This window comes from Euphorbia lathyris, chromosome 2 (genome assembly GCF_963576675.1).
Source record: "Euphorbia lathyris chromosome 2, ddEupLath1.1, whole genome shotgun sequence".
In the NCBI taxonomy this organism is placed as follows: Eukaryota; Viridiplantae; Streptophyta; class Magnoliopsida; order Malpighiales; family Euphorbiaceae; genus Euphorbia; species Euphorbia lathyris.
Window position 1 is genome coordinate 4,253,347 of NC_088911.1, and position 22,261 is coordinate 4,275,607.

Below are 22,261 nucleotides of genomic sequence, written 5' to 3' on the forward strand. Positions count from 1 at the left end.
TTTGTTGTGTTAAGAAGATTCAATTACAAATTGGGATGATGATTAGAGAGATTTTGCTAATGAAGTGTTGTCTTTTTTGAATTAAAGGTTGTTTGTTTTTATGGATTTGTTATTTTGTAACTTTGATTTTGTGGGTTTTTTTAGCATTGTTGTCTACCGTAACTTTTAATACTTTGATTTTGTGATTTTTTTTAGCCTTGTTGTCTACTGTAACTTTTAATGAATGTTGTTTACTTCCTAAAAAAATATCATTTATTTCAAGTTATGTAAGATAATAAAATTTTATATTTTATTATCTTGTAAATTAAATTTTAATTTATTTTTTAGGACTTAAACTATTAGATATTTATCCGAATCACCGAAAAATTATATTGGATTGGACCGGAACCGAATCTCCGAATCCCCGAACTGGACTTGACTGAAATTTTAGGGCAATTCAATTTTGAAGATTTATTCTTTCAATCCAATCCTGGAGATTTCCTTTTATTAATCTCTGAATTTCAATCCAATACTGGAGATTCATGAATCCCCAACTTGGACCGAACTGTGCCCAGCCCTAATTCCGTCTCAACAACTTCCTGAACTTGTCCATAAAAGTAGAGTAGCTCTCTGAATTTTATAAGTGTCTCACCAACTCCATAAATTTGCTTATTTGGTAACAACTAAACACAAAAACCATAATAGTAACTCTCAATTTTCATCTGTTCGATATCTCAAACCTGCAACGCTAATCTCAAACCTGCAACACTAACTCTTATAATAGGTTGGAAGGTACGAAAAGAGAAAAAAATTACCGCTCGAATAGATGAAGATATAATTTTAGAATTTAGGTTTAATATGTTTTTGTATTTAATTGTTACATAATAAACAAGTTTAGGGAGTTGGTGAGACACTTATAAAGTGGAGCTAATCTACTTTTATGGATAACTTTATGGAGTTGGTGATATGAAATAATCAAGTTCAAGGAGCTGATGAGACAATTGTAAAATTTAGAGAGTCAATCTACTATTATGAATAAGTTTAAGGAGCTGGTGATGTATTTGGCCGAAATAATTTTTAAAAGATGAATTTCTACGTTGTTACTTAAATTTCCCAATTTTTTTTTTTTTTTTATGTATTTTCCAAAAATCTAAATGATGATGGGCCTGAGATCTTTTTTGCCAAAATTCTATGGGCTATGCCCTCTTTGTTTTTCTTCTTCTTCTTCATCATTTCACTCTGACTCTCTTTCCATCGATTAAGCTCGAAACCTTTGCTGAAATCCATTATACCTGACTTAGAGGAGATTGCAGCCGCGACGACATTGCTGATTAACCAAACGCCACAACGCAGAACCTGCAATTACATACTCTCTTCGCTACTCCAATTTGGCAGGTAAATAAATACCTTCTAGCATTCTTGTTTCTCACTGTATTTGATGTTGCTTTCTTATTGGCTCTAATTACACCATGTCGCACTCGATTTCTTATGGCTACATCATCGTTTGCTGTTTTGTTAACCGGTGTTTATTTGATGACTGATTAAGCTCGAAACCTTTGCTGTAATCCATTATACCTGACTTAGAGGAGATTGCAGCGGCTACGACACTGCTGATTAACCAAACGCCACAACGCGTAACCTGCAATTACATGCTCTCTTCGCTACTCCAATTTGGCAGGTAAATACCTTCAACCATTCTTATTTCTCACTGTATTCGCTGTTTCTTTCTTATTATCTCTAATTATACCATGTCGCATTCGATTTCTTATAGCTAAATCATCGTTTGCTGTTCTGTTAACCGGTGTATATTTGATGACTGATTTTGTATATTAGAAGCTCTGTTGTATGCTCAATTGAGAGTTTCAATTAGACCTGGCAATTATCGTGTTTCGTGTCAAAATCGTGTTATCTCATATTTATGTTCCATATGGTTTTATATGTTATAAATGCTAGAAAAATGATTTTCGTGTCAATCATATCGTGTCAGTCGGGTTGGCTCTGTAATCGTATTTTCGTGTCAGAAATTGCCACCTCTAGTTTCAATCAGGAAATAGCACAATAGAAAAACGTTTAGCCATGTTTATGGTCCAGACAATGTATAACGCATGTTGCGAATGAGTTTCTTGTCATTTAACCATGTTTACGGTCCAGACAATGCAATCGATTTCTTTTGGCTAAATCATCGTTTGGTCTTTTGTAAACCGGTGTCTATTTGATGATTGATTTTGTATATTAGAAGCTCTGTTGTATTCTCAGTTGAGAGTTTCATTCAGCAAATAGCATAATAGAAAAACATTTAGCCATGTTTATGGTCCAGGCAATGCACAAGCGCATATTGCGAATGAGTTTCTTAGTTTAGAAATTTGAGGCCATCAACAATGCGCTGCTATAATTGTCTAATGGAATTTCTTTTTCTAATTTGTACCGTTTTTATTGTGTGCATCTGTGGCTGCTTACTGTCACTGAATATCAGAATTTGATTCCAAGCCTATCTGGTAATTTTTGCTAGTTATTTATGGGTGTTTTCCACCTCAAACATGTAGAGTACCTAAGTGGTCTCAGTCTGGTACCAAGGATAGTTTGAAGGAGTAAAAGACACTCTCTTATGAAGACTATAGAAACCCGTCCAGCGGTATAGACGTCTTCATATGGATAGATTGGGTAATTTTGGGTGTACAAGTGTGATCTGAGATCTGTCTTTATTTTATTTTTTTAAATAATAAGCATAGCAGAGATGAGGATGTTGAGATGAATGAGTGAGCATTCACGGATGGATAGTATTAGGAATGAGTGCATTTGAGAAATGTTATGTGTAGCACCACCTGAAGATAAAATAAACGAAGGACATTTGAGGTGGTTTGGACATGTTCAATGTGTCCTAAGCTTGCTCCTGAGCATAAATGTGAGACGAGAACTCGAAATAGATAAAAAGGATAGAGGAAGGCCAAGATAGATAACTTGGATCATTGGATGCGGGTTATTGAAAATAATTTTCTATCATTAGATCTTTCAAAGGATCATATAAGAAACAATATTGACTGGAAAAGGAGAATCCATATAGCCAACCTCAACTAGTTGGGACTAAGGGTTGATTCTTGTTGTTGTTGTTGTTGTTGTATTTTGGTATTTAAAGTCAACTTCCTTATTCTTGCAACAGTTTGCTTTTCAGACCACTTTCAGGTAGATTTACTTATCGCTTTTCTTAAACATGTGCTCATGCATACATCTCAATTTTCTGAATTTATAATGTGGAATTCCTGGATATTGCATAATGTCTTTTGTTATCTTATTCTTAGTTATGTCATTTTTTTTTTTTTTGCTTCTGCGCTCTTCAGGTGAATATGCTTGGTGCATGTTCTCTTGATTTCTTACACTGCATCTTCATTCCTACTGTGGTTGTGTATCGCCATTAGGAATTAGTATGCATAGAACTTACTAGTTCTAGCTGAAACTGTGATCCCGTCACTGGAAATTGGTTAAGATCCATATTCATGCCATTAAATACTAATTCTTTCTGGATGTAGATAGACATGAAAAAAAAAACTATGACATATTTTTCCCTTGTTGCTTATCATTTCAATGGGGCTATGCTTTTACATGAAATGGTGATATGTTTCTCACCTTCATGTTTACCGAACTATCTTGCCCATCCAACTACATCCTCGTGTTAAGGGCATCTCTCCCTACATGGAAGTTTCAGGGTTTGAGTCTCTTTGAGACATACTTACATGACTTTTTGCTATAAGTATTTTCTGAGATCAGTTGTTTTCTCTTTCCTTGTGTTTAAGGACTTGTTAATAGTTTATCAAGTACATGACCTTTTAAGCTTTAAATTTGTATTGCATCTTTGGCTGCACAGATTAGTGCCGACCTCCAAAGGAAGACACATACTGAGATTTTACCCATTGTTTCAAGCCCGTTGCCTCTTCTTTTCAGCAACTGCAGACTCTTGGCAGGTGACATCAGATGGCCTCAGAAATAAGAAGGAAAATATTGATTTCAATTTTCTTTTCCAGTCATGTAGAAAACTTCTTGATGCTAAGTGTCTTCATGCACATCTTGTGGTGTTGGGGAGAACTCAGAATTTCCTTGTTTCTCCGAAGCTTATCAATCTTTATGCATGTCTTGGTGAACTATCGTTCTCTCATCACACTTTTGACCAGATCCCAAACAAAAGTGTCGATGCCTGTAATTCTATGATATCTGCTTATGTTCGCCATGGCCGTTTCCATGAAGCTTTAAACTGTTTCTATGAGTTCTTCTTGACATCTGGTATTCAGCCAGATTTTTACACATTTCCTCCTCTGGTTAAAGCTTGCTGGAATCTACATGATGGGACAAAGATACATTGCTCAATCTTAAAACTGGGATTTGAGTTGGATGTTTTTGTAGCTGCTTCCTTGATTAATATGTATTCAAGATTTGGGTTTGCAGGTACTGCTTGCAAATTGTTCGATGAGTTGCCAATTCGAGATGGAGGCTTATGGAATGCAATGATTTCTGGGTATTGTCAGAATGGAAATATTATAGAGGCATTGGATATTGTGGACAAAATGATACTAGAAGGTGTAAAAATAGATGCTGTTACTGCTGCTGTTATTCTTCCTGTTTGTGCACAATTGGGTGATTTTTTATGTGGTAAATTGATTCATTCATTGGTTATTAAGCAGGGGTTGGAATTGGAATTATTTGTGTCAAATTCATTGATTAACATGTATGCCAAGTTGGGTAGCCTCACAGAAGCACAAAAAGTTTTTGATCAAATGGCAAGAAAAGATATCGTGTCATGGAATTCAATAATTGCTGCATATGAGCAAAATGACAGTGTGATCACTGCACGTTCATTCTTTGACAAGATGCAACAAGTTGGAATTCAACCAGATTTGTTGACTATTATCAGCTTGTCATCTATAGTTGCTGCACTAAATGATCATCGAAACAGCCGATCTATTCATGGGTTTGTCATGAGGAAAGGCTGGTTTATGGAATATATTGTTATTGGGAATGCAACTGTGGACATGTATACTAAAATTGGTGCGACAGATACTGCCCGTGCAGTCTTTGAAAGACTTCCTGTTAAAGATGTGATCTCTTGGAACACTCTGATCACTGGCTATGCCCAAAATGGTCTGGCAAATGAGGCTATTGAAGCATATAACATGATGGAAACATGCAAGGAAGTAATACCGACCCAAGGGACTTGGGTAAGCATTCTTCCAGCTTATTCCCATGTAGGAGCACTGCAAAAAGGCATGAGAATCCATGGCCATGTCATTAAAAATTCTCTTTACTTGAATGTTTTTGTGGGTACTTGTCTCATTGACCTGTATGGAAAATGTGGAAAACTGGATGATGCTTTGTCATTATTTTGTGAATTACCCAGAGAAGATTCGGTGCCGTGGAATGCCATAATAGCTTGCCTTGGAGTTCATGGACATGGTGAGAAAGCTCTTGAATTATTTAGGGAAATGATAGCTGAGGGTGTTAAACCTGATCAAGTAACATTTGTATCTTTATTATCAGCTTGTAGTCATTCAGGTCTGGTCAGTGATGGTCAATGGTGCTTTAACATGATGCAGGAACAACATGGGATTAAACCTACTTTGAAGCACTATGGTTGCATGGTAGATTTATTTGGTAGGGCTGGGAATCTGGAAATGGCATACAATTGCATAAAAAATATTCCAATACAGCCTGATGCTTCTATGTGGGGTGCTCTTGTTGGTGCTTGTAGAATTCATGGAAATATAGAGTTGGGAAAACATGCATCAGATCGCTTGTTTGAAGTTGATTCGGAGAACGCTGGCTACTATGTGCTATTGTCAAACATTTTTGCTACTGTTGGGAAATGGGAGGGAGCAGATAAAGTGAGATCAATTGCTAGGGGCCGGGGACTGAGGAAGACTCCTGGATGGAGCTCCATTGAAGTGAACAATAAGCTTGATGTCTTCTATACTGGGAACAGAACTCATCCAAAATGTGAGGAGATCTACAGGGAGTTGAGAGATTTGACTGCAAAAATTCAAGATCCTTGGTTATGTTCCGGACTTTAGCTTTGTTTTGCAAGATGTTGAGGATGATGAGAAGGAGCTGATCCTCATGGCCCATAGTGAGAGACTGGCGATTGCTTATGGAGTCATCAGCAACCCTCCTAAAAATCCAATTAGAATCTTCAAAAACTTGAGAGTCTGTGGTGATTGCCATACTGCGTCTAAATTCATAGCACAAATTACAGAAAGGGAGATTATTGTGAGGGACTCGAACCGTTTTCATCACTTCAAGAATGGAGTATGTTCTTGTGGAGACTATTGGTGACAAATTATCATCTAGTTATTCGAACCGGCCATGGCGAATTAACTGAATTCCTAGCTATTCCTTGCATGACAATGCCGATCTTGATCACAAATAAATAATCACAGAAAGGTAAACCAATTGTCCCTTTGTTCTAATTTAGGTGGAGAAATTTTGCTCAGCAGTACTAGATACTAATAGAAAAGACTGAAATACTGTATTTAATTTTTTTTTTCATGTACTACTCCTCAGGTTTCATTTCGGGACTAAGGCTTTGTTGTTGTTGTTGTACTAGTCCTCAGGTTTACAAGCTGGAATAATGAAGTCATATCATCTAAGAACTTTTTGTACCTAATATTAAAGAAACTAAGGTCTAACTCTTTCCAAAAGGTACTTCTGAGTTAGTAGGACTGTTAATCTACAGTTGACCCGACATTGAATGACTCAAAATTAGACTTGATGACACTAATACCATGTTAAGAAACTTGGTTTTTTTTTTTTACAATTTATTCAGCATTTCTGTATTCCTCTTATATTTTGACTTCTTGGTTTAATTGTTAAAAACCGCAGCCAATTCTGCAGGAATATTTGCATATCTGGATTGAAAGAACTAACCCCCTTAGCTGTAAGATTCGTGTAGCCATTGTGGCAAAATGGAAAAAGGACGAAAATGAATGTTGAGTTCAAGTCTTGGTCAATTCTTCTCAATAGCCAACCTGCTTGACAATCAAAGCTCCTCTAGCTAGTTGGATATGTTTGGTATAAAACCAAAGACTTGCTGCCAAAGTAGTGTGCTTTCTACGGTGACCGATTACAAATCTTCTTTCAAGCTATGGTGATGAGTATTGAAATGTGAGTAATGACTTCAGTTATTTGCATTATAAGTTAATTCACTTTTTACTTGTCACAAATATCTCAACACAAAAGTTGTATCTCAACACAATCAATGTTCTCCATGATGAAAGATGAGGGAAATAGTAAGATTGGAGAGAACCATAGTTGTCAAATCGATATTCAACTCGTGAATCGAAATCCACATTTTATGAATCATGACCCGTGAATCGAATAGTAAGATTCGGTTCAAATTCATAATATTTTAAAAAAATAAAATATTTACCATGTTGAACTCAAAATATTATCAAATATTAGTCTAGAAATGCTATTTTAATGTAAAAAAAGAAATCATATCAATCAAGTACTTAAAATTCAAATCTAATGCAAATGCAATCCAGATAAAACTAATTCACTAATCGGACTATGTTTAATAAGTTAGTGGAGGTGGATAGTTTGAGTTTTTGGCGTTTTTTTTGTCTTGTTGTCAACTTGATAGTGATGGAATGAAACTAGTTTGAGTTGATAATTTGATAAATAACAATCAAGACTAGGGCATAGTGAGTTTAGTATTTAATGTTGAACGGTGATGAAGATCCTATAGAGCTGACTCGAATCGAATCGTATGACTCACATCACGAATTGTAAGATCATGTTATAATTTAGATTCGTCCTAAAAATCTTGCTCGAAATAGAGCTGAATCGAATCGAATAGTACGATTCGAATCGCAAATCATAAGATTCTAATAACAGTGGAGGGAACATTTTTCTCTTCTTGCTGAATGCAACTGTGAAGTCCTTTTTTTCCGCATGACACTGGGGGATAGTTAACACCTTAGACCTTGATGGTTACAAATATTTTCCTATTTTATCGTATGTTGCTTCTACTCAACTCTTTAGTTTCCTGCGTATATAAACTTGTTTTTCCACACTATCTTGCACCCTCAACCCTAATCTTTTGGAGAAAGGGGGTGCGGAACCACCCCTGGTAAGGGTGATTCCGGTGGCCGGAGCCCCCAGGCTCCCCCTTGTCGCCGCCCTTGAGAGAGGCCAGACTGTAGTGAAGAGGTTTGAAGACAATTCCGGCGGATAATTCAAGCAAAGGTAAAGTAACTTGCTGAATTGAACTTGAACCTTTTACATATTTGTTTAGGCTGTACTTTATTTTTCTGTCCTTGACGTATGACTTGGTGTTCTTATAGGTTCTGAGTTCGAGGGTCTCATATTTTCGTGGCTTACCATGCCGGAATCCTGCTACAAATAATGCTTCAACTTCCGGTCAAGCGTCCTTTATTTGAAAAGAACAGAAGAATGAAGAATTATGGGGTAATTAGCACCGATTGTTACAAAAGTTTGGACTTTTACAAAAGTTTAATTTGTCTTAGTAAAATCATTTTGTTATTATTCCAATAAAGCAACTTTTCCTGATCATTTTTCCATCGGAGTTGATTACTTGATGTCTCAACATAACGTCAACGCCAACTGTTATACTAAAAAAATGTAATTAAACATTTTAATTGATAATCGATATACCACGCTGGTTAATTTGTGGTTAAAATTTTAATTGACAATCTTTATTTACTTGGATTAGTTTGTGGTAATTTTTTTTTATTATGTCACATGACGTTGAAAAATGTGATTCCAGTGAAAAAATTATTAGAAAACGTCCAAAGTGATTTTATTGGGACAAAAATAAATTTAAGTGATTTTATTGAGACGAATTAAATTTTTGTGACCTTTTGAGAATATTGTTCAAACTTTTGTGACCACGGTACTAATTACTCAAGAATTTTTGTTAGAAACTCTCCAAATCGGAACCTGATATTTGTTAAGAGAGTTGAGTTGGAAATGAAGCTGAAGGTTTGACGTACAAAAATTGTTAACGGCTTTTTTGGTTCAGCTGTTACGGTTTATTGTTTATTGTTGATGTTAGTTGTTTGTTATTGATAATGTTTCTCAATTCTAACCAGACGAGAACTAAATGTTTGGTACAAAAGAGAGATGCAAGAATTTTGGAGCTGTAAATTAAGAAAAGGTATAGAAGTTCACTAGTATACAAGTTTGAGAGGCAAACATCTTCAAGTCCGTTCTTACATAAGTCGCAAGTTCCATGCTATATTTATGTAAGTTTCACAGGTATCTAAGCACTGAACTTCTAGGAGGTGGAGGTTACCGTACGAGTGTTGGACACTGACACTCTGGGCAGGGACGGATAAGGGGAGGAAGGGAACAGCGCGTTTGTATAAATTCCAATAATTTTATAGAAACATAAACGGCATTAATCTTTTAATGTAAAAACATAAAAAAAAATAATCAATTTAGTATCGATAAATTACAAGAGACCACCCTAAACACTCCTAGTAAATCTTGGATTCATCGCTGATTTTGGGGACATGCATCTTACACTTCAAAATAAGTGTTCCTCTTTTTTTCTTTTTAATCCAGTGATACTTCTTGAACACTTTGTGGATAAGATTTTTGAGTTAATTAAGTAGAATATATATATATATATTTTTTAATAATTTTACAAAAAAGAGAGATTGATATATAAACAAATAAAAAAAATCAAAATGTAAAGAAAAATAAAATAAAATAAAATAGCATCAGTCTCTTTGTTGGTAGTTATATATGGGAGGTGTCGCCTTATATGCATCTCATTTAAATCCCGGGTACCCTTACCCATTAAGAATCAAGACATGAAACAGAAATTATTATAAATTTAGTAAAACATAAATTTAATAAACTATCCATACAATAATTCATCTATAAAGTTAACAAATATTCCAAATTTAAAAATTCTAAGTCAACCTTAATCAATAAAAATAAATTGGCTTAGTAGTATAATGTCAGTGGATAAAAGTCAAATATATGGCGAGTACCAGACAACAGGTAACTGGAGGTATTCCCATACCTGTCGCGGGTGATTCTTTAAGTTCATACTCGTTCCATACTCTTTTATACATGGTACGGGTACCTTGACCTCGAGTGTCTCTTCTGCCTAGCACACATTTAAATATACTCATTAAAATCGGATAGTATCGGATATCCACGGATAAAGTATCTGTTGCGATCCCATAAACAATTGATTGAAAATATTGAATTTAGTAAGGAATATTAATATGACATCATAGAAGATTGTGTTGGTTAAATCAATGAGATCATAATCCCCCATCACTAAGATATATTCTTTTAAATAAGTTAGGCAATTTCTTCACTCAAAATATAGAAATTTCTGTTCTACTCAACTTGCATGAAAATAATAACAAATAATTTTAAAATATCACTTTGATTTTAAACAAATAATCATATTATATATCATATTCGTAGATCACACGTGTTCTAAAAATTTATAGATTTCTTTCTATAAAAAAAATAAATAATTAATTTATTAGTCCTTATATTTTGACAAAACACACTGTTTAGTCCCTGTATTTTTAAAAACACGTGGTAAGGTCCCTAACTTTTTTCTCGGTAAACTGTTTAGTCCTTCCGTCTGGTTAGATTTTTTTACCGTTTATGACTTCGGAAATGACTAAATTACCCTTTACTATTTACCTTCAAACTTCAGAAGAGGAAACTCAATTTAGAAGAAGCTATTTGTATGGAGAACAAGAAAAAGAACAGACACAATACTTACGAATTTGAACGATTAAGAAGAAAATCAAGAAGAATAGCACTCAAAGTTGATTTCAGATGCATTAGAGTTTAAAGGAAAGGAAAATAAAGGAAAAGAAGAACGCAAATCCAAATTGACTAACAGAATCTTCATGAGAGTCTAACGGTAGGTACTAAGCAGTTCACCGAGAAAACGTTAGGGACTAAAGAGTTCATGTAGAAAAAGGTTAAGAACTTTACCGTGTGTTTTTAAAAATACAGGGACTAAATAATATATTTTATTAAAATATAGGGACTAATAAATTAATTACCCTTTAATTTAACGTATCAATATGAGTGGATAAGATTTGTAATTTTAAATTAATTTGATATATTTTATTGATTTTGTACATAGCAAAGGGAAAAAAAACATTTTCAAGCCCCTCCATCTTTTTTATTATTAATTGGGTTCAGGTTTTGGATCAGAAACAATTTTATCCTTAACGTTTAAAATGATGCAATTTTACCCCTAACTTTGAAACCCAATATCAATTTTACCCCTAACGTTGATAAATTAGGTCAATTTGAGAAATAATTCATCAAATTGTCTCTTCGGTCATGAATCTTATCATCTACACTTCACATGTGCGTCATTTTATCAGTAACAAATCACAAACATATGTTGGAATGTGAAAAAAAAAATAAAAAAATAAAATAAAAATATACTGTTTTTTATACGAATTGGACAAAAAAATTTAAAAAATCCATCGAATTTATAAATATTAATCTTCAATTCTATTACTAAATTATAAAAAGCATGAAATCTTTTTTTAGAACCAATTGATATGCAATTGATGTAGAATAAAGAACAAAAATATATGTGTTTTATAATAGTGTCTGAAAATGACCCAAATTATCAGCGTTAGGGGTAAAATCGCTATTGGTTACCAATGTTAAGGGTAAAATTGCTTTTGATCCAAGCGATAAAGGTGTTTTTGCACCTTAACCCAATTTCTTATGTTTTTTTTTCAAATGGCGATTGAGATTCTTACCGAGTAAATTACATCAATAGTACCTGAACTTTATTCTGGTTCACACATTGGTATCTGAATTACATTTTATTACAAAAATATACTTCATGTAAAGGCGAGCAAGGATAAACTGTCGTCAACTCGAATGATGCCCAACACAAATAAATGCGCTCTAACATATGCATAGTTAAGAGTAGATGAAAAGACAAACAAATCAATCTACAGAATCCCGCATAATCTCCTTATCAGTCCATTTATTCTAAAAAATCCCAAAATATCAAGATCAGGCTCCCTCATAGAAGGACATGGGCCTTCTTAATTCGGCGAAAACAAACAAGTACAGCGCCTGCCGGTGCCAAGAACTTTCTCATCCTGAAAAACAATAAGCTTGACCTAGGGAGACATTTGATACCATACGAATATAAACATATCCACATGACATCTACGAAGCCCAAGCCACCACTTGGAATCAAAGCTCACGTGGAAATATCACAGAGAATCAGTTCCCTGAACGATCAAGTCTTATAGTCTTGATTCGAGAGATCACCGTCGATCCTGTCAAAGATCAACCCGTTACAGCAAATCGTACACAATCTCGTCAATCACGAACCAAGTGGGCTGAAGGGATACCGAACCCTGATCTGTGGGTACACGTTAGCGTATCAGCATATGACACATAGCACAACACGCTCCAAGACTTATAAGTGTCTCTCCTTGTTCGATCATATTATAAATAGAGTAAAAGTCCTCCAAGGTACACATCCATTCATTCATATTCACTAAACTTATACTCTAGTTTTGATTTACGGTTGTATTCACCCTCAAATCATCCCATAAAACTGACTTATTAGTCATTAGAGCGGATTAGCCGGACTCCGATCTCGCAAAATTTAGAGGGTGTTTAGTTACCTACTTTTCACCTTCTGTTTGTCCTTTCATTGTAAAAGATATAGTTTGAGTTGTTTGGTTATACACCCCATGTTTGCCTTTTTCAGTTGAAAATTAACTTTTTATAAAAACAGAAAATCCTTGCTTTTTAGAAAATCAGTATTTTTCAAAGGCAAACAGCAAACAGGAACATGAACCAACATACAGTAAATAGCCAAACGGACCTTAGCGGCATCATAGGTGAAGCCTAATCTATAAAGAAGTGACATGGATTAGTTAGTTACATTAAACAAGCGAACTCATGAAAAGTGTTGTATTAATTTATCTTTTAACAATTTCAAGAAAAAGAGAAGATCTAAACGTCAATAATTTCCACAAAAGATGAGATGTTCAAACGAAGGCAAGTGGGAATGGAACAGATTTGATCAAATAAATGTAAGAGAAGAGCCGCCCATTTCTAAGCAAACTAATTCTCTTCTGTATTATTATGCACACGATTGCCATGTTCCTATCCATCACAGCCGTTGGATTTTTCTGTTTACTTGTTCCGAATGGTCTCGATCAAAAGTCAATGATACAGTGTAACATATCCGATGGTCAATCAAGCATCAAAGATGATAAAATACACATGATATATGGAATTGACGCGTAATTTTAATGTTTGAGTTTAGTTTAGCAGGTAATGTGTTATTTTTGGATTTAACATAAATTTGACACGTAAATTTTTAAATTGACCGAAAATGATACGAATATTTAAAATTAGGCTTAATACATCATTTGCCCCTTGAACTTGTCCAAAAAGCTTAATTGGTCACTGAACTTTCAAAATGTCCCGATCGCCCACTGAACTTGTATAAAATGTTCAGTTAGCCTCCTGAACTTGCGTAAAACGTAATCAATTGATCACTCGGTCGCAAAAAAGTAAGTTAAATGTGGAAGATGTATTGTACGAGTCTTAACAAGAGTAAAACGACCGAAATCGGGATATATAATTCTAATATAGAGAAGACAGGTTGTATAGTTGAGCAAGTAATAACTTCATTTTTAATTTATTTTTAATTATGTAATAACATTATAAGATGCGTGGAATACATCTTCCACATTTAACTTACTTTTTTGCGACCGAGTGATTAATTGATTACATTTTACGCAAGTTCAAGAGGCTAACTGAATAATTTATACAAGTTCTAGGGGCAAATGATATATTAAGCCTTAAAATTATTTTTATATTTTATTGTGTTTTTACATATCACCTATATTAGTAAAACTAATAAATTATATAAAAACGACTCGAATCTCCTATAATGTTTATAAACACATATATGACTCTAACATAATATTAATAGATTTTGAATCGCGAGTGTTAATATATTAATCTAAAAATAACTTGAAAAGATGTGGTTGAATTATATTAGATTCTGTTCTTTTTTACTGAATTTAAGTAAACTGAATTGAACTCAATTGAATGTTGAATAAATATAATTATAATAAATAATGAAGAATTATATATAAATAATACTAAATTATATATAAATAATTATAATTATAATAAATAAAGATAAATTACTAAATACGGAACTGAACTGATATTATTGATACTGAAATTAAGTGACAAAGAGCATTAGTCAATTTAGAAACTGCAATTTGACAAAACAATGTCAAGGAGAATTATTGTCTGGCTAACCCGCTCCAATACTAAATCAGTTTGAGATAAGGCTCGAGGGTGAACTCAATAATAAATCAAATATAAAATGTAAGCTTATTGAATTTATTGAATCAATTAAGTACCGTACCTTAAGTTATTCTTACTCTATTCATATTCATACTGTGGTCGAGCTGTAGAAGACGATTATGGATTTGAGAATGGGAGGTACTATATGTCACCTATCGATATGTGAACGTGCGTCCGAATATCGGAGTCTAATATCCTTTAAGCCCACTAGACATGTGATTCACTGCATCAGACATGATAGTTGTAACGAGTGGATCTGACTGGGTCTTTTCAGCCTCTCTTAGCCAAGGTCTCTAATACAGAATCGTATTGACTAGTTTTGTTATGGTGTCACTGACGCCACATACTCTCTTTTCCCGGATGATCATGGGTTCATAAATGCCACATGGCGAGTTTGTATTTGACTGATATCGCACGATATGAAACCGACACTAACCCGATTAAATTAACGTATTCTTTTTTAAAATTGAATTAGATTGACTCATTTTAACACTAAACCGAAATTGACACGAACGGATAATTACTGCTATAAATTAAATACAAAATTACATGAATATCACATAACTTAATTAACTACAAAGGTGTCCGCTATGGTTACTTTGTTTTTTACAAAGTACCGTTACTTGGTGTGGTTTTCACCATTGGATGATGGAGCAGAAAATTAATCCAATGGTGAAAACCACATCCAATGGTGAAAACCATCATCCAATGGTGAAAACCACACCAAGTAACGGTACTTTGTAAAAAACAAAGTAACCATAGCGGGCACCTAACTACAAAATTACATGAATATCATAATTAACTACAAAATTACAACTAAGTCATATCACCTATCTTAATTCTTAATATGTCATTATTCTCTATAAATTATGATTTTACATCATAATTTAAAAATTTCAGACTGCAATTCATAAATCATAAATCCTAAAAAATATATTCTAGACTTCTAATTTATAAATTCTAATTCTTAAAATATATTAAAAGTACTGATTTTACTAGTTTGACATAATCCTTTTTTTTTTTATAAAGTGCATATATCTTCATTAAATATGAAAAGAACAAGTACAACAAGAAATGGAAAACGTAAAAGACCTTACAAAACCCACAATGGAACGAAAACGACTACAAAAGTACAAAATTATGACTTGACATAGTTGTAAATAGTTTGTAAATGATAATTTTTGTGTAATTTTCCCTAATATAATCTCGTTTTGTTTTCTTGTTCCTTGAAAGAGGGAGCCAAACAAGCCCTTATCAGAGCCCTATCGATCTGTTTCCATAGATAAACAAATACAGACAAAAGGAGTGCTGACGATGGCTTTTCCTCTATCCCTTTTTCTCTGGTGGTGATTATATTTTCCTTTTTTTAGACTCTGAAATTTCAAGGAAAAAAATTGTGGTTTTCGAGGCCAAATCAATCGGCACTCTAATCGGTACTATTTCAGCCCCCCTCTCTCTCTCTCTCTCTTTCTCCGTTGCCTTCTCTTCGTGTTCTTTGCAATTTAGGAACCCTAATTTATCACTGCTCAATCTGTTAGTATTTTTACTTTTTGAGGTATATATGTTGCTGTGTATTTCACTTGTATATGTTCGTCTTTTAATTCAGTTTTTTCGCCGAATTGGAGTACGTGTTTACTCCTCCATCTCTTAATCTAGTTTTTCCGAGTTTTGAATTTGTGCATATCTAAGTTTTCGCGTGATTGGGGTTTCTTCCTGTGTCGAATTTCTGATGAAGTTTGGTTGGTTATCGGTATCTAAACAGCTGAATATGAGATATGTAACTTCATGAGGATAGTGGAATTTTTTGAATTTTGATCTTCAATCCCTATTAAGATAGTTGCTCAATTCTGAGTGTTTTTATATAATTAGGGGATTTTGAGTGTTTTTGATAGTTTTGCTGAGATTAAATTGAGGCCTCTTGATAATTCATTGGGACAACCATGGTTTTGTTTCGAATTTAAGGGTCAATTTGGACCCTAAAGTTGGCAAAGTTTAGGCATCAACTTGGTCCCGAAGTTGGCAATATTTAGCCCAAATTTGACAAATATATTTAGGTATAGAAATGGATTGTATTTGGACTAATTTGTCTAATATTGCCAACTTCGGGGGTTGAGTTGATACCTAAACTTCGAATTCGGCTAAACTGAACCTATATGCCAAGTTCAGGGACCAAATTGACCCTTAATTCGTTACTATTTCAATCGGCACTCTATTCGGTACTATTTCACCCTCTCTTTCTCCGTTGCCTTCTCTTCGTGTTCTTTGCAATTTAGGAACCCTAATCTATTCACTGCTCAATCTGTTAGTATTTTTACTTTTTGAGGTATATATGTTGCTGTGTATTTCACTTGTATATGTTCGTCTTTTAATTCAGTTTTTTCGCCGGATTGGAGTACGTGTTTACTCCTCCATCTCTTAATCTAGTTTTTCCGAGTTTTGAATTTGTGCATATCTAAGTTTTCGCGTGATTGGGGTTTCCTGTGTCGAATTTCTGATGAAGTTAGGTTGGTTATCGATATCTAAACAGCTGAATAAGAGAATTTTGATCTTCAATCCCTATTAAGATAGTTGCTCAATTCTTGGCCTTGAAAAATTCAATTTGAGATTTTGATTGTGGTAGTTAAGTTTTTTCCTGTTGTTAATGCCTGCTGGTTCTGGTTCTTTTATATAATTAGGGGAATTTTAGTGTTTTTGATAGTTTTGCTGAGATTAAAATGAGGCCTCTTGATAATTCATTGGGACAACCATAGTTTTGTTTTGAATTAAGGGTCAATTTGGACCCTAAAGTTCACAGAGAGGTTCACTTTAGTCCAAATCAAAGTTTAGGTAGCACCTCAGCCTGGAAGTTGGCAATATTTGACAAATTTTTAGGTATTGAAATGGATTGTATTTGGACTAATTTGCCAAATATTCCTAACTTCAGGGCTGGGTTGATACCTAAACTTCGAATTGAACTAAACTGAACCCGTCTGCCAATTTCAGGAGCCCAATTGACCCTTAATTCGTTTTGTTTTTGTACTTCCATATTGATTGATTTTCAGATAAATGGAATTGAAGGTCGAAATGGCCCCTAAAAGTTGACAGGTGGGATTGATTTGGCTCAAATCGAACTTTAGGTATCAACTCAGCTTTGAAGTTGGCAATATTCGACAAACTAGTCCAAATACAATCAGTTTTAATACCAAAAATTTGTAAAAACTGCGGTTAATTTTTCAAGTATTGCCAACTTCTTGATGCTTAAAGTTCGATTTGAGCTAAATTGGTTGTCGGTCTGCCAACTTAAGGAGCTATTTTGACCCTTAATTCCAAATAAATGCTAGGAATAGAAATTTATTTTGGATTGTTCAACGTCCTACCTCCAGAAACAATAGAGACAAAGAGAAACTGCAATAATTTGATGAAATATGACTTTTTCGGTTTGATTGAAGTATTCTTCATCTTTTGATATTAGAACATGCACTTGTCTGTTTTGTTATGCTCTGTTACTTGTGGAGCTAATTTCCGTGTAAACGCTATACTGACCTTTAATGTCGTTTCAGGATAAAATAATGAGTACATTGGATGTAACAAGAGCAGAACTTGCTCTGCTAGTTCTCTACCTGAACAAGGCAGAAGCCAGAGACAAGATATGCAGGGCAATTCAATATGGTTCAAAGTTTTTGAGTAATGGACAGCCTGGTACGGCCCAAAATGTCGACAAATCGACCAGTTTAGCAAGGAAGGTTTTCCGTCTTCTTAAGGTTAGTTTTCATTGCACATGTGTAGCTTTATACAACTGAAGTCTCAATTTCATCAGGCACTATTGGCGGATTAGGTGCCTGGATACTTCTGGTTCAGATCTTAATCAGAGTTTCTTGCATTCATAGTTATTAAAGGCGCGCCTCGGCTAAGGCTCCAGCCTTAGCGCCTCTGGAGCCCAAAGGCGGGCGCGGTCAGTCAAGCGCGCGCCTTAGTGCGCCTTGGTGCGCCTCAGCTACCTTAGGGTAATTTAAGGTATTTTAGGGTTGAGGGTATTTTAGGGTTGAGGGTATTTTAGGGTTTTTTAAGTTCAGAAAAGAAAAGAAAAGCATGGATAGACAAAGATCGACAGTTTTTACTCCACATATGGCAACAGTTAACTCATGCCTTAGTAGTTAACTAGAACTTAACTCATGCATTTTATGGTTTTATTGTTGTTATTTGACTATTTGTGATTATTTGTGACTAGTATTATGAATTTATGATATTTTTTTGTGTGCGCCTCGAGTCGCTCGGGCCCGCGCCTGAAGTTGCGCCTTGCGCCAAGGCTCCAGGACCCCCCTTGCGCCTTAGTGCGCCTTGCGCCTTTAATAACTATGCTTGCATTGGAATCGAAATTTGTATAATCCGGCACTATGTTGCTTTCTCGTATGCTGCCTAACCTTGTTGAACTGCAGTTTGTCAATGACCTGCATGGTCTTATCAGTCCGGTCCCTCAAGGAACTCCTCTCCCACTTGTTTTGTTGGGAAAGGTAAGAGTGGAATGTGGTATACATATTTACTTAGTAATTTCCTTCTCGTTCATCTTGTTGACCTCATTAGTTTCCTGCTCGTTTCAGTCAAAAAATGCATTACTCTCAACTTTCTTATTCCTTGATCAATTCGTTTGGCTTGGTAGATCTGGAATCTACAAGGTATGCACCGCGTATCAGTATTCCGCGATTTGTGTTTGCTTGCTGAGGTTATGCAATGCAACTAACAGTTTTTGCTGTTTTTGACAGAACAAAGAGCGTACCGAACTAGTTGGTCGTATATCACTATTCTGTTGGATGGGATCGTCAGTGTGTAACACCCTGGTCGAGGTTTGTAATTCCGATTTCAGATTTCTTTGCACAACTAACTCCAATTAAATGCCAAATCCTTCCATCAAAACATGGGAAATGGAGACAGAAAGCAGAATATGAAGAAGATAAAACGAGTTCCGGCTAGATTTATGGTTTGTGTGATCTGTTCCATCCTTTTTATATCAGATTGGAGAGCTCGGAAGGCTTTCTGCATCAATGAAGCAGCTGGAAAAGGAGCTTAAGAACAGTGATAAAAATCAAGTGTGTATATTGTTTAAATTCCGTTCCTGATCTGTTACTGCTGGTATTAAACAAAGATTACATTCTGATTGCTTTTATTTTTCTAATGCAGAACGAGCAATATCGTGCAAAACTTCAAAAGTCGAATGATAGGTCACTAGCCCTCATTAAATCTGCCATGGATATTGTAGTTGCAGCCGGTCTACTTCAACTCGCGCCCAAGAAAGTCACCCCTCGTGTAACAGGAGCATTCGGATTTGTTACCTCCTTAATTTCTTGCTATCAGGTATCTTATCTATACAAAATCTTTATATTTTTTCTTACCTTGGCATCTCTAAAACTTTCACCAGAGATAAACCTGCCCGTTAATATCTGACACGATGTACAGAGATAACCTGCCTGATATGACATGTTTGCTATGATTATAGTTTTTGTTGCTTTTACATCACATAACACGATTATGACACTAACTCATTTTGACAAGTAAATTCGGATTTGTTACCTCCTTAATTTCTTGGGTTAAGGTGCAAAAATACCCCTAACGTTTTGGGTCAGGAGCAATTTTACCCATAATGTTGGAAGCCAAGAGCAATTTTACCCCTAACGTTGATAAATTGGGTCAATTTGAGAAATAATTCATCAAACTGTCTTCTCGGTCATGAATCTTGTATCTACACTTCACGCGTACGTTATTTTATCATTAACAAATCACAAACATATGTTGGAATGTGAAAAAAAAAAAAATTATACTGTCTTTTATACGAATTAGACAAAAAAAAATTCACCAAATTTATAAATATTAATCTCCAATTCTATTATTAAATTACAAAAAAACATGACATCCTTTTTTTAGAACGAATTGATATGCAATTGGTGCAAAATAAGGGACAAAAATATGTGGTTTAGAATAGTGTCTGAAATTGATCCAAATCTCTTGGCTACAAAAGTTAGGGATAAAATTGCACCATTTTAGATGTTGGGGGTAAATTGCTCCTGACCTAAAACGTTAGGGGTATTTTTGCACCTTAACCCTAATTTCTTGCTATCAGGTATCTTATCTATATGAAATCTGTATTTTTGTTTCTTACCTTGCTCGAGCAGGGCATCTCCAAAACTTTCACCAGAGATAACCTGTTTGTTAATTTCTGACACGACAACACGCTATACAGAGATAAACTGCTTGATATGATTAGCATTTTTGTTGTTTTTACATCTACATATAACATGATTATGACACGACAACTCATTTTGACAAGCTTTACTGATGAATTTCCGCATTCTGTTATGCAGTTGCTTCCGTCGCGACCCAAAGCCAAGATGTCCTGAAGATGAAAGGATCCTCTAGTTATGTCATTTTAAATAATTAAGTGAACTTGTGAGATTAAAAAAAAAAAAAAAAAAAGGTCCTTGTGGTGATGTTTGCCATAATCTGGGTGAACCATGAAGGTTTTCACTGTTTTAATACCAATTAATTACTTAGCACCTCTGTTGTTATATTTAATTTTCAGTTATTTTACAATGATAATAATAAAATAATAGTAATATTTACGCGATCTCTAGTTCTAATCTCATTTTTAAGTTATGTTTCATATTAGTACTAATGTGTCGGATCTCATCAAAAATCTGAAGTTAAACATGCTTGGACTAGAGTAGTACTAATATGGATTTATTGGGAAGTTTTTGTGTTGCACTCTTGAACTTTTTGTATCTTTTATTTTTCTCCCATGCGTATTCGTTTTCTAAGCTGGGGCCAATGGTTGGCATTTTGGTCTCGCGTGTTTTGCTCTGAGTTGTGCACGATTGAGGTGTGGTCGAAGGGGTTTGTCCATGCACGAGAAGAGGCACACATGGGAATGATGAAATATATGAGAGAAGATGCGTGAAAGATGGAATATATGCGATGAGGACGCAGAGGATGACATATATGGGAAAAGAGTGCGAAGAGTGCTATCATATTTGCACTAATTCACTAGATCTCATGAAAATTTTGAAGTTAAACGTGTTTGCGCAAGTAGTTTCACTCTTTCATGAATTGTACTTTTAGCACGAGTATAGGCGTTCGTATTTAACGTTTCATTTAGCAAAAACTACAGAAACATTGTTAAGTTGCAACAACAATTTACTACAAACAATTTACTACAATCAGAGAGATCAGTATTTTTAATATTTGAGACATAAAGGTACTTAAAAGATGTACCAGAGGCCTCCTAATAAGTAAAAAGTCATATATGTGAAGGGATCTAATATTGATAATTTACAGCAAATCCATTATGCAATTACAGGTAGGAATGTTCTGAGGGGGATGGGGAACCCGGATTAAAATTCCCATAGTATGAGGATAAGGATTGTTGGAGACAGGGCGGGGACGGGGAACCCGGATTAAAATTCCCATAGTATGAGGATAAGGATTGTTGGAGACAGGGCGGGGATGGGGATAGATATTCCTGCCTCGTGGTGCCCCATACCCATTCTCGATATGTCTCCATAAGGATTCATGTGAATTTCTAAATTAATTCTCCGTTTAATATTTAATTTTTATATATATAATTTTTGTGGTTTTTTAGAGTTGTTAGATTAGTTTAATTTCATCATTTCTTTCCGTCACTTCTTAAAATACCAAAGAAGATAGAGAAATAATAGAATAAAAACAGAAGCAGGGACAGGGAGTATAATCCACATCATCTCCTTCCCGTTTACATTCCTAATTACAGTATGCGGATCCTACTCCTACATTAATATAAGGGGAAAGTTCAAATAAAACCCCTGTGGTTTCACTAATTTTCAGATAAAGGATTGTGGTTTACTTTTTGTCAAAACGAGGACTGAGGTTTCGCACTTTTAATAATGCTATTAAAACTATCTTTAACGACCTC

At 34.7% G+C, this 22,261-nt stretch overlaps 1 protein-coding gene and 1 pseudogene across 3 annotated transcripts; both read left to right on the forward strand.

Moving 5' to 3' along the window:
- Positions 1-1,170: 1,170 nt before the first annotated feature.
- On the forward strand, positions 1,171-8,532 carry LOC136220852 (pentatricopeptide repeat-containing protein At4g33990-like; annotated as a pseudogene).
- Positions 8,533-15,588: 7,056 nt separating this feature from the next.
- Positions 15,589-20,941, forward strand: LOC136220853 (peroxisomal membrane protein 11D). Of its 3 annotated transcripts, none has more exons than XM_066008676.1 (8): positions 15,589-15,779; positions 17,886-18,086; positions 18,762-18,836; positions 18,924-18,998; positions 19,086-19,166; positions 19,335-19,409; positions 19,501-19,674; positions 20,679-20,941. In XM_066008676.1, the coding sequence occupies exons 2-8, from the start codon at positions 17,895-17,897 to the stop codon at positions 20,712-20,714; spliced, it is 708 nt and encodes a 235-aa protein (XP_065864748.1). In that variant the 5' UTR covers positions 15,589-15,779; positions 17,886-17,894; the 3' UTR covers positions 20,715-20,941. The 3 variants fall into 3 exon arrangements, with proteins under 3 accessions (XP_065864748.1, XP_065864749.1, XP_065864750.1); XM_066008677.1 differs by lacking the exon at positions 15,589-15,779 and adding an exon at positions 15,792-15,901; XM_066008678.1 differs by lacking the exon at positions 15,589-15,779 and adding an exon at positions 16,646-16,669.
- The last annotated feature ends 1,320 nt before the right edge of the window (positions 20,942-22,261 follow it).